The 13,837-nt window shown below is 35.4% G+C and overlaps 1 protein-coding gene and 1 non-coding gene across 9 annotated transcripts in view; one reads left to right on the top strand and one right to left on the bottom strand.

The window, feature by feature from the left end:
• LOC138703032 (modifier of mdg4-like) overlaps window positions 1–13,837 on the top strand; it is a 193,548-nt gene that overhangs the window by 87,767 nt on the left and 91,944 nt on the right. The window contains exon 7 of one of the 8 annotated variants that reach the window (XM_069830551.1): window positions 9,216–9,461. The exons of the other annotated variants lie outside the window; for them this stretch is intronic. Coding sequence (XP_069686652.1) covers window positions 9,216–9,460 — 245 coding nt within the window. The 3' untranslated portion in view covers window position 9,461. The remainder of the gene's footprint in view (window positions 1–9,215; window positions 9,462–13,837) is intronic. 8 annotated transcript variants of the gene reach the window in all.
• Window positions 4,806–4,877, bottom strand: TRNAS-GGA (transfer RNA serine (anticodon GGA)). Its single transcript has one exon. It is a non-coding gene; the product is annotated as a tRNA-Ser (tRNA).

The following is a 13,837-nucleotide window of genomic DNA, read 5'->3' as shown; positions in this document are numbered from 1 at the left end:
TGTGACAACACGCATTATGTTATTCATTGAGAGCAGAGCGATGGAGCAGTTTACATGGTCTGAATTAACAGACGCGCATTTGATTTATGGTGCATGCAATGGTAATTCATCAGCTGCTACACATCTTTATGCAGAGTGATATCCTGGATGGCGTGTGCCAAACCATCGTACTTTAGGAAATGATTATCAAATTGAAATGGTTTTGAGGAATGCATGTCATAAGTAACATTACAACTGTATTCTTTATTCCTTACAGTACAGTAAAGTGTCTGATCTTGTCTTTCAGTAATTAGTTTCCGACCATTATCATTTAACAAAAAAACGTTGTTTTGGTCTCTTGTATCATCCCTAGAAGTTTGAGTATTGAATTTATATACACCCTGTATTAACAGAAAAAATAAGCAAGAACTTGAACATTTACAGTTTGTGTGATTAAGATCTACATTTAGACTGAGTGATATGTTGCCTACTAAAATATGTGCTTAATCATCTCTGTGCTATTCAGTGATGTAAGACTGAATTAAATTGCTGAATATTCTGTTGTTTAGAACATGAAACATGCTGCCTTATTTATTGTTTTTGTGTGTATCAGCATGTTAAGTGCCGAATACAGAATCTGACAAATACCAAGAGCTAATAGGTGAAGAGTGAGATGTGTCACTTGTTACGGTGTATGTTGTAAAACTGTATTCGCTTGGTATATTATATCGCATTAAATTAATATACCAGATAATTATAATTAAACTGATGGTGTTCAGCGTGGCACAGCATGGACTGTAATGATCGTAAGAGTGTAAAATCTAATAGATATGCTAATTAAGCAATGCGCTCGCAAATTATTAAAAAAATAATTAGTTCTAAGTCTTGCCACCAAGTGAAAACGTCCACACCTATGGAGTAACGGTCAGCGCATCTGGCTGCGAAACCAGGTGGCCCGGGTTCGAATCCCGGTCGGGGCAAGTTACCTGGTTGAGGTTTTTTCCGGGGTTTTCCCTCAACCCAATAGGAGCAAATGCTGGGTAACTTTCGGTGCTGGACCCCGGACTCATTTCACCGGCATTATCACCTTCATATCATTAAGACGCTAAATAACCTAGATGTTGATACAGCGTCGTAAAATAACCCAAGTGAAAACATGACGATATAAGCAGTCAGAACGTGATATGGGCGCAGGAAAAAGGAAGGAAAGATCAAACACATGATAATGGTGGTTGTGTTGTGGCACGTTTATTAGGAACTATGGTTACAAACACTGTTCAGCGTGGCCTCCCACCTCAGAAACATGTTGCATCAGTAACATGGCATGGTCGACAATTGCAGCATATCTGGTGAAATCAGAGCGACATGTCATTGTATGCTAGCCTTTAGATCAGGGAGATTGGATATATCCCTCATAGACACGATCTTTCAAATATCTCCATAACCACAAGTCACATGGATTTAGGTCAGGGGATCTTGAAGGCTACGCATCTGGAAATTGCCTAGAGATAATGCAGTCGTTACTGAAAGTTTCTCGCAGCAAATCTTTCACCTGGCGAGCAACATGTGATGTTGCCCCATCTTGCATGAAAGTAATGGTGTGGTCAATTGTGTTCTTGCTAGAGATGGGTAAAAAAAGCTGGAACAGTTTATTTGAAACTGTTTCAAAATTGAAACTGTTTCGTGATATAACCTGTTCCAACTGTTCCAAAGAGAGTTACACTGCTCCAGTGATAACTTCAACGTTCCACATGGTTCCAACAGATAAACAGTTCAGTTTCTAAACAGTTTTCCTCTTCTTTGTTGTCTGCAAAGGCCATGTGTAGCGTTATCATTAACCTCCAATCGAAAGTAGATGCATGGCCTTCGTGTAACAGTAGCCTATGTAGGATCGCGCAGTTTAATTGTATGAATCAAATTCCCTAATAAATCTCCTAATTATTAGCTGTCCACTGATGGAGAATATGTTCATGGTGCCCTGATGTAGTGTTAATTATTAATATACCACGAAAAATATCATTGGCTAATGTCATTGTTATTAAACTCTCGTAGGGTTTTATGCGTTATTTTTACTAAAATCGATTCATTTTGAATTGTAGTTATTTACTGTACCCTTAACAGTAACCTACGAAAACTATCTTTCGTTGTCATAATACACTGAACAGGTGATTTAAAGGCGATTCAAGGGCCTTGAAACATGTTCCCAAAGCAGATGAGAGGTTGAACAGTTGGAACAGTTGGCACTGATGTTGTAAACATATTCTTATGAAACTGTTCCCTTTGAAACTGTTATTTTGGAGCAGTTTCGTTCATGAAACAGTTACAGTCGAAACTGTTTCTTAAAAAGCACAGTTTATCCCATCTCTAGTTCTTGCAAAGATGGAATCGTGTTGTACAAGCAGGTCCTATAATGTGAAGATGTCACTGTACACCACACTGCCTGTGTGGTGTCATCTCCTCAAAGAGAGATGCACCAAGAATGAAGGAGCTTGTGAAACCATACCGAACTGTAATGTAAGCTGAGTGCAATGGTTCCTGCACAACATGTGGAGGAGTCTAACCCCTATATGTGACAGTTCTGTGTATTCACTGCGTCGTCCAGAGTAAAAAGGCACTGAAAGACCATACTGACATCAAAGTTACAGATAATTGCACGTTCTGACTGTTTACAGTGCCATATTTTCACCTTGTGGCAAGACTTGGATCTATTTCTTTGGCATAATTTGTGAGCGCATTGGTTAATTAGCATATCTACGAGGTTTCTATCCCTACGATCATTACAGTCCGTGCTGTGCCACGCTGAACACTGTTAGTTTAATTATAACCGACTGATACTTGTAAGCAATGTTACATACTCATTGGTAATGTATTTCTATGTTTCTTTTATTTCATAATGACATTATCTTTACATTTAAGACACAAGATACTTGGATGTAGTTTAAATTGCTGACATGTATTGAAACATGTCGAGTTGAGATATTTAAATACCCGTATAATTTTACTTTTTAATAACCATTTCTTAAAGTTGTAGATTATTGTTTAGTATATAAGATGTATTCACTGTATATTACAAAAAATAAATACTTCTTTCACACTTAAAAGATAATTACTGTAAAACATAAATTTATATTATGTGCCTATTGCATGTTAATAGAGCTTGTATATAAAATAAAATGTATTGGAGCTGAACTGAGAATAAATGGCTAAATTACTACCTTATAAACTTATTTGTTGTTTATAAACGGCTGAAAAAACCCTGCATATCTCTTCATAAAACAATTCGTAATCGTAATAATACGAACAAAACAACTGATTAACACACCAGAAAAAGAAATGAACTAGGCCTGTGGATAATCTGACGGCCATACTAACACACTTTATGATTCCCACCGTTTCAAGCTTATGCTTTCTCTTGTCTTTCTATGCTCAAAGACATCATCAGATATGTATTACATTCAAGATATTACTATTGACTTGAGCAGCGAATGTTGCATTTATTTCTTGTACTGTTTGCAATTTTTATTAGAAGTTGAAATTCTTTGTTTTATGATTATGCTAATATGAGTCTCACCACACCTCATCTCGCCAAAAAATTGCATTGACTTATTTCACATATTAAAGTTTCAGTGCTGATAAAAAATTTATGGAATAAGAGAAATGAAATTAAATAAATCAATTGGTGACCTATTATTTGAGACTAATTAAACAAAAGTTCTTGAAGATTACACCTTTTAATGATTATTTCATACACATCATAACTTAGAAACATTCAAACTCATGCAATCACACAACCACCAACTACTTAAAGTGGATCATGGTTTTAAACTGAGTTGTTGCAACAGATGATTGACAGATTTCCTGAGGCTATGAGTAAGTTCTTGCTGTACGTGTACATTGTCTTCAGGTGTTAACAATACCCTCAGCATCCACTACAGAACAGAAGGATCACTAAATTTACTAAATTTCGTAGTTAAATTTTGTTTCTCTAATTTCTCATTCTTTTCTGGAAAACTGAGGTTGAACTATCTTGATGCGTCAGTTTGTTAATGAGCCAAGGAGCCCCAAAAGTTGACTGCAGGTGGACCAAAATTTTCCAATATACATCATGCTCTTTCCTTGTGCCATTGAAATTATTTTGACGAGTGTAGTATATTATTACTGACCAAGGCAAATGTTTCTATATTGAATATTGATGCTATTAGCATGCAATTAATTTACCTTTTTACACCACTGACACGAAATCAAAAGAATATAGTTTAAGTTAGAATTTTAAACATTACACAAATTCAGACGTGAATGTCCTCTATTGAATGTTTTGTAATCAATTACTTTATGTAGTCATTACGTAGATACTTATAAATGGAGAAAATTTCGTTCTGGCACTGGGAATCGAACCCACGACCCTCAGCTTGGCGTGCTGAGTGCTCTTACCATCTGAGCTATACTGAGACCCAATCCACAGGGCTGGCCGAACTCTCCTCCTTTCTATTGTCAATGGCCTACTACCTGCATTTTAGACATATGTCATATATGCTTTACAGTCATTTCAACAACAGTTATCAATCATCAGTTATCTAAAACTGTTGTTGAAATATTCATAAAGTCATTAAAATATGCGTTCCTGTCTAAAATGCATTGACAATACACAGGAAGAGAGTTCAACTGATGCTGTGGATCAGATCCTGGCATAGCTCACCTGGTAAAGAGCACATAGCACGCCAAGCTGAGGGTCCTTGGTTCGATTCCTGGTGTCAACTAATTTTTCTCCATTAATACGTATCAGACATGAACATTGTTGAGAGAGAGATAGAACGGAGAAAAATTCTCTCCGGCGCCGGGATTTGAACCCGGGTTTTCAGCTCTCCGTGCTGATGCTTTAACCACTAAGCCACGCCGGATACAATCCCGACACCGTTGAGAATCGTCTCAGATTAAGCTCCATCTCTTGGGTTCCCTCTAGTGGCCGCCCTCTGCACTACGTCATAGATGTCTATGCACGCAGGACCGAAGTCCATACATGTGTAGAGGTGCACTCAGATGAGTGACTGGTTGGCCGGGGTCCGACGGTATGGGCGCCGTCTTTAAATCACAAAGTGATTTATTACGCATATCATATTTATTTTGATGTACCGAAGTACATATGATATTTCCATGCAGATATTCTGCTTTCTCCGTTCTATCTCTCTCTCATCTGAGAAAGCAGAATATCTGCATGGAAATATCATATGTACTTCGGTACATCAAAATAAATATGAACATTGTTGTTTTATTTGCAGCGATAAGAAAAGCTCTGAAAATATTTAAGCAATTGTGAGTAAATTCGTTTGTGAGTGTCGTGAAAAAGTTTTAGTCACACTTTCAATATTCGTGTGGAGGAGGCAGGATCAGCTTTGTGTGGGAACTAATCCACTGAAATCTTCTCCCTCTTTCATTCCTGTAAATCAGTGCAGAAATCTTATTCCGAATATTGAGAAATGAGAGACTTCAACCATGTTACGAACCTTTATTGTGACTATTGTTTCGCCATGTACGTATTTACATAACCTGTAAAGAATTAATAATAATAATAATAATTTAATTCGTTAGTAATGAGTTACAAAATACAGTTTTTACTATTAAGTTTGGCTCCATGTAACAGTGTCATTCCTCCATTCTGAGTGCAATTTTTTTAACTGTGTAACCTTTGGATGGGAAGAATTAATTCTTTCTTATATTTATACATTTTTTGTGGGAAGCTGCTCCATTCTTGTTGATTATAAGATTAAGGCGATTGATCGGTGAAAAGAGTGAAAAAATCTTCAAAAAATGAAAATTTCGTTGATTGTTTCAAAAATAGTTTAATGATTCACCTTTCATAATGTATAGTTTGTTCACCCCTATGTCACTTAAGTCCCAATGTACAGAGTGAGGCAGTCTTGCAGTGAATGCACATTCTGATGTGCGTGTTTTTATTTATCGGTCTTTTTCTCAACTTTCTAATTTTCAGAACATTTTAGATTTCAAAATACTGTAGTGAATAAAGTTTTTTTTTTTTTAATTGGCTGAAATTTTGCACAAAAGTTCATAAATATGTTATAAATAAAGTGGTGTATCCTTCCTATTGTACTGATTAAAATGTGACCAGTTTTATTGTTAAAGTTGTAATGGAAGTGGTTTCCTTATTCATGTTTTATACTAGAAGAAAATGTTTTTAAAGAAAAATAATTTTAAGTATGAAAATTAGAACAATATTTATACAGTGTTAATTAATACAATAAAAAATTATTAACGTAGAAATTAATTGAGAACGAAAATTTGTATGATGCATGCCCTTGTGGCCTGTAATGTGTGATAAAAATTTTAGTTTCATAGGACTGAAAATATAGAAGTTACAAATTTCAGAGATCCATTGCCTTAAATTACCTTAGGGATAACATCGTAATCTTTCTTGAGAGTTCTTGTCCATGTTATAAAAAAAAAATTGACATTTTGATTCGAACCAAGAATAAAATTATTTCATATTCATATTTCACGAATTTTTAAGGTGTGTACTCAGTCATTGACCATAATGTACATAACAGCTATGACATATGTCTTTGTCATTGTGTGAAAATTTTAATCGTGTTTGAATACTGTCTACTGCATGGATGTTTGTCCATTGTCAATGTGATGTCCTACATTGTCTTTGGTGGAAGCTTGGCATTTTCGTGGGAGTCCCACCATTTGTATGTCTAATGTTAGATTTAAAACAGAAATTGGAGGCAAAGATTTTCCAATGACTGTAGCACTGTGGTATTAGTTAATAGTTCAGAAAACTAATGGACTAAAACCCACATGCCATATCAAAAACAGATGATAATACTTACGAACCAAGTTTTTGTAAATACAATATTCTTTATTGGTATTGCTTAAGGTACATAGATAAGAAAATTATAAAAATAAATATTGAACGATTTATATCCTGAAATTTTATCCAAAAAATAGAAAATCTTAGAGTATAATTTATTGCTGTTATCATACAATTAGCAGAAATAGAATCCCACCAATAGATAGCAAGGATATTAATTGTTTGTGTACAGATTGTAATAAGTATGTACTAAAATTGAAAAATATAATCTGATGTTATTGGTATGTACATAAGAAACACTGTTATAATATCTTTGTTATTGAATTTATTATTTTTTTGTATCAGTTGGTCAGATGATATGTTGAATCTCGCAAAGAAACAAAACGAAGTTAGAAATATAAGATGTAAGTTATACTCAGTGGATTATATATGTAACGTGAGCACTGCATGGACTTCATGGGCTGCGGAGTGTATGCTGTCTGCCAGCAAGCAACAAGATTTCACAGTTAAATTCATTGCACTAGAGTGGCTGTCTAACAAAATACTACTTATTTTTATTTTTTAAAAGTTACGTACTCACATAGGCTATGTCATGCAAGGAGATGTTGAACAGTCTATCTATTTTCCATACATTTCTTGCATATTAACATAGCCATGTAAATAGAACCAAGCTTCGTCTCAAAACAAAATGAGATTAGAATAATTTTTCCGTCAGCACCTTACTTAAAATCCATTCTTCTCCTAAGCACTGGATCACCGAAATTAAGTTCTTGCATCACAGTAATGTTATACAGTTTTACCTTAAGTAACTTAGTAGCCTCTCATATGGAAGTGTAGGAAATTCCTATTTTCTGAGAAAGGCGCCAAAGAGATTTCATAGGGTACATTTCCAGCCAGTGTCCAATGTCATCCAGAGTTCTGTTAGCACTGTAAGTCGTCTTTTTTGTTTCTTGAACACTTCCTGTTTCACGAAATTAATTAACCAAATTATGAATCATAGTAAGACCTGGAACTCGAACACCGGGGAATTTCTTTTGAAATAATCTCTTGACAACATGAGTGGATTCAGTACGAACATATGAATCATAAATGAACACTCATTGAGATTGAGGAATAGAACAATTAGACCTATTATTTTCCATTTAGCTTTCCTTTCCTAGCAGACCGTATACAATCACAAACAAATGCCTGCATTTAGTGTCCACTATACTGCTTCATATAGCCCATTAGGCAAGGCTTCTCTTCATCCTAAATGTCGGCCTTCTGCCGAGTTTCCCTATGCTCACGTTTCATAGATAATCTGCTCACCTAGCATATTAAATTGACAATTCATTCAATATTACGAGTAGGTACATAAAATTTAAGTATCTCTTGTTCTTGTCCATAGCTAGTTGGATAGTACCATACTTTGTATGTTGACTGTAAGCTATACTATAGAGTGATCCATATAAACCTCTACAGTTTGAATGTCTTATAACTTCTGAACCAATAATAGCAAATGTGTGCAATCTATTCTGAATTACAGAGTAACTGTGAGAGATTCCTCAGAGTAAATGTTGAAAATGTCTTCCACCTGCATCCATACACAACTGTACTTGTCGCACAATATTCCGTAATGTTCTCCGAAGTGTATCCTCGTTAATGTTGCTGATTTCATTCTTCATGGCATCATGAAGTTCAGCAAGTGACCTCGGTCTGTTCTTATATACTCTGTCCTTAAGCTAACCTCATAAGAAGTTCAGAGAGGTTAGGTCAGGTGATCTGGGGGGCCACTGATTTTTTTAGATTATACAATCACAGAAGAAGCTGGTTATAAGTTTCATGGAATTGTTAGACATATGACATGAGTAGCCTGGCTCAATTGGCACAATGATATTTTTGGTGAGTTCACTAAATGCCCTCGAACATCATCAACACAGTCTTGACTCATTGCATGTCTGTGTTTTTCATTCTCATTGAGGAGTGAGCCAGTTATCTCCAGCTTTCTTGCCATCGATAAAATTGTTGATCTGGTTAGAACATTGTGTACACTGAATTCTCTTCGAAATGCCCGTTGTGTTTGAATTAAGAAATTTGTCTTCCGATATGTTTTTACAATAAAAACACGCTGCTGAATTGAGAACTGCATGTTCGTGTTATGACTGCAAAAACTAGAGACTGCGAACTAATTACTAATAGCCAACAATAGCCATAATGGTCAACAGTGAATGGTAGGGGTATCAATATAAATTTTCCCAGAGCCACTGAGATCATTAAACTCAATTTCAAGTTTATACTAGCTTCCAGAGGGAATTTATAACTCACTAAAATTGTAAGGTTTATATGGATCGCTCTGTATAATTTACTAAATATTTATTATACATACCAACAACAATTGTTTTCTGTTAACGCATAGTTGCTTTTTTTGCAGAGTGTCAATTCAACAAATATGACCCCTCTGTGTACCGACAGTGCACTTACTGTGGCAAGATCATGCGTAGGTCCAGTCTTCGGAAGCATATCATAGATCGACATCTACCAATCCAGCAACCACTTCAGTGTTTATATTGTTCTAAAATGTTCAGAACTGCAAACAGTCTTCAGAATCATCACTCCATTTATCACAGAAACATGGGCAAGCAACCCAAACAAAAATCTACAGAACCACAAGTTTAAGGTTGGAAGAGCTATACTAAATATTTACACATTTTTTATTATTATTGTTAAATTTATATTGATACGACATTTTCAGAAGTAAGACTTCTTACTACCAGAAATGAATTTTAAGATATCAATAAAAAAATTAGTGTCATATTCTGTTTCTTACAAAGTTACATGATCACTGAATTGTTTAAAAAACATATTTATACATACAGTATGTTGTACCAAAAGTCATGAGCAGATGAGTTTTTCAGGAACAGAAGTGTAAAATCGAAAACATACAATAGAACCAGTGAAACTTGCAAAACTTCATTATATCTTTACAGAAGGCTCATCTCAAACAGTGAAATTGTCCTTGAGGTGGATTTTCATTCCAGCTGTTCTTAAACAATGACACATGATAAACTTGATGGTTTCATTTTTATTAAAAGCTTGGGCCTCAGATTTGATACTTTTCTGAGCTGGAAGAGATGATAATGTAAAGCATCATTAATACACATGAATTTTCACAAACTGATTACTTATTATCAGATGGCTCTACAGTCAATCTTTAGCCACTCATTGAACACTCTGTCTAATGAGCGTGGTTTCGACAGATATGCAGCTATGTAACCAGATGTCTTTGTGAAAGTGTAGTGTGCAGTACACTGTTTGCACAAACTCTGTACATTATCAGGTCGTGGCAAATAACCATCGAGACTTGTGCAAACAATTGAAAGTGTCTGTGCATGCCCACAGGCTAGTTTGTGCAAATTGCATGTGCTTATAAGCAATGGAGGCGAAATTGGATGGTAAAGTGGTAAATATAGGAAGACATTCATTTTACTCTATCCTCTTCATGGACTATGGACTTCTGTCAAACTGTGCAAAAAAAAAACCGTAACATCTACATGTAAGGAGCAGCTTTAATGATTTTCACATTTGACAGAAATTTTACCAGCGTGCTTATTCAGTGTGACTGAAGTGAGTGTTTCTTTTTCTTTGGTGTAGTATGGAGAAGTTCTATTGATTTTTGTACGCATGAGGACAGAAAGGGAATGCAGGAAGCAAGTACAGATCATAATAATGAAAGATATTTTGCAGTCTGTCATTAAGGAAAAAACCAAAACCAATTAAAGATATAAGATCGTGACACAAAGATACCTTATGGCAGTTAGAAAGTGAAGACAGGAAGATAGACTGATTTTATATGAAGATGAGACCACATCACTCATACTGCAAATAAAAGTTGGACTGGTGACAGCATTAGTGTATTACTGGAGCCAGCATCAAGGGTGAGAGTCTTATAATAATACATGCAGGTTGTACAGTGCGTCTTCGCCATTATGCCCATGATGATTGACCGGTCGCGTCCCTGATGGAGGCCGCACTTCTGCTGCTGAGATGGCAAGTGCACTCGTGTAACTTGACTCGTTAAAACTTACAATGGAGCTTCATGCACAATATCTGGTTCTCTGATGATCAACATCTGTCATTCTCTGATGCCACGTGGCCATGCAGATGAAATCAAGCCTCATCATAAAAAAAAAATCGATCAGGGATCAAGGTTTTTATTTCCTTTTTCTAACACCTAATTACAAAAATTAAGCCTGCGATCGTAATCTTGGAACTGTAATTCATGACATGATGGAATTCTGTATAGTTTCAGTTTCAAAATTTTGTTGCCACTCCAGTAGGTGCTTTAGAAATCCCTGTCTGGGTCTTAAACGTCTCAGAGACTTGCATGGGCTATGGCCTAATGTCGCACCAATTTCATCCAGTTTTACCTCCATAAGAACATGGTGCTTTTGTCGTCTTTTTCTATCATTTACAGGACCTATTTCATTGAATCTATTAAATAACCGTAATATTGCTTTCCTAGAGGGTACTGTCCACACCTGTGGAGTAACGGCTAGCGCATCTAGCCACGAAACCAGGTGGCCTGGGTTCGATTCCCGGTTGGGGCAAGTTACCTGGTTGAGGTTTTTTTCCGGGGTTTTCCCTCAACCCAATATGAGCAAATGCTGGGTAACTTTCGGTGCTGAACCTGGGACTCATTTCACTGGCATTATCATCTTCATCTCATTCAGACGCTAAATAACCAAAGCGTTGTAAAATAACCTACTTTAAAAAAACTCTAGGAAATTTACATCTGAATTTTCGTCTTGTTCAAGCACACAATTTTGTATTCTTTATATACGTGTTGTATATGTAAATACATTCCCTTAATGAATATTTGTTTACCATGACAAAATGAACTGTTCTCCATCTCTGCTAAATGATTATTGCCAGAGGCCAAGTTTCAGATAAACTGTTTTATTTATAGATGTCGTAGTGTTGATATGAATGGGAATGCTCTTGACTAGCTGCTTCAGCATACATGTCGTCTTAGCGGCAGAAGCGCTGCCTCCCACCAGGCATGCCGCCGGTCAGTCATCGCAGGCATGATGGTGAAGACGCCCTATAATAGTGACGTCTTCATACTTAGTAGTCTGACATGTTCAAATCTGGATGCAAACTGGTGATTGTAACACTGCAATGTGTGGTAAAAACTGTGTGTCATGGCTTGGAATGAATATATTTTAAATTTATAACCAAATTCAGTCTTTTGTTATTGATAATAAGTCTTATCATTAGGGCCAGGAAGTTCATGCCCTAAAAACTTACTAAATATGCATGCAAGTATGCCTTTAAAAAGCTTCAAATCTGCAATGATATAATATATATTTCTTAATATCACTAATAAATAATAATAATAATCAATAAATGTAATAACATTATAGGTCAAACTAGATGAGATTAAATTTACATTTATTGTTGAGAGCAACACACTATTGTGCCGAGAGATTCGCTAGGTGTGCCGTGAAACTTTCAATACTTTTCTGTTCTGGTAAAAATAATTTTAGTAATTTCACTCTATACCAGTTTTCAAAGATAGAATATGATGCTTTTATTTAAAAAATCCAAACTACGCGTTTTTATGCAACATAAAATCTGCTTTAATGAGTTTAAACTTGAAAATATGCCACAGTAATATAAATATCATGAAATATTGTGCATTTATAGAAAAAAACAAAATATGCAACATAAAATTTTGTTCGATAAGCTTAAATGCTGATGATTCGTGAAAATAATTAATTAGCAATTAATTACAGCCAATGGAAATATATATGCAAATGCATAAACTTCCTGGCTCTACTAATGTAATTTGAGCTGTATGAATAGTGAAATAACACACATTCTGGATGAAATCTTATGTACTAGATGGAATGTTAAACGAATATGACCACACTGCTGAGATTACCACCATTTCTTCTGGACTTCAATCCATTTGAAATGATTTGGTGAAATTTGTGGGACAGTGAGTTGCAACATATAATACAACATTTAAAATGCAAGATGTGAAAAATTTATATAGGTAACTTTTCTCGACAATTGGAGTAGAACAGTGGACTAAAGTGTGTGAGAAAGTGACAGAGAATTTTAATATTACGTGAACAAAACAGGATTGTTGAAGAAAGCATTGAACAGATTATTATTCAGGAATATGCAATGGATGACAATAGTAGTGATGATGATAGTGACAAGGACATTGGTGGTGGTAATTATGATGACAATGATGGTAAAGTTTTGAAAGTGAAAGTGCTTAGAAGAAGGTGAATTTTCATGTATAAATATGTTTATTTAATATATATTAAGTTATATAGGTTAAATCATAAGCCCTGAAAATAAAACAACTCATTTTAATGTAATACAATAGAGCATCGATTATCCGAATATCAATCAACTGAAACATTGGTTAACCAAAAGTGTTCCAGTCGGCAAATTCAAATTTGCGTGCGCGCCATGTAGAAATTTCGTTAGTGCTGTTTGCGAGATTTAGCGGCAAAAAAATCTCAGCTCTGAAGCCAAAAAAAAAAAAAAAAACTGGACTTCTTTTCCTAAACTGTAAGCTTATTTTAATGACCATTTTGAACTTGTCAAACTAGGCTTGTTTCTTTGTTTCATGCTGCTCCTATGACACCGGTACAATTTGTTTTTGTAAATGATCGGTTATCCGAACACCTCCCGTCCCCAGTTGTTTCGGATAATCGATGCTCTACTGTATAATTATAATAAGTGAAGTGAGCAAGTTTTTTGCATTTTTTAAACATGTGATTATCTCAAGCAGCCAGACCAGATTCTAGTGTCTGACCTGAAAACAGTAAGTGTAACTCATCCTTTAAACATTTAAAATTTCGTGAAATTTCCAGCAATAAATATTGCGCTATTTACACTAAGAATACATTTACACATTACGGAAAACTGACTGATGACATGATGCAAATAGGCACATTGTCTGATGTCGCCGACTTCTGCCACATGAGTACTATAGTTTGGGAGTTCCCGACAGCTGGCACACTGAACCCTACA

The sequence above is a fragment of the Periplaneta americana genome, chromosome 7 (genome assembly GCF_040183065.1).
Source record: "Periplaneta americana isolate PAMFEO1 chromosome 7, P.americana_PAMFEO1_priV1, whole genome shotgun sequence".
Lineage (NCBI taxonomy): Eukaryota > Metazoa > Arthropoda > Insecta > Blattodea > Blattidae > Periplaneta > Periplaneta americana.
Note: the sequence above shows the minus strand (reverse complement) of the source record. Positions and strands in the feature narration are given on the sequence as shown.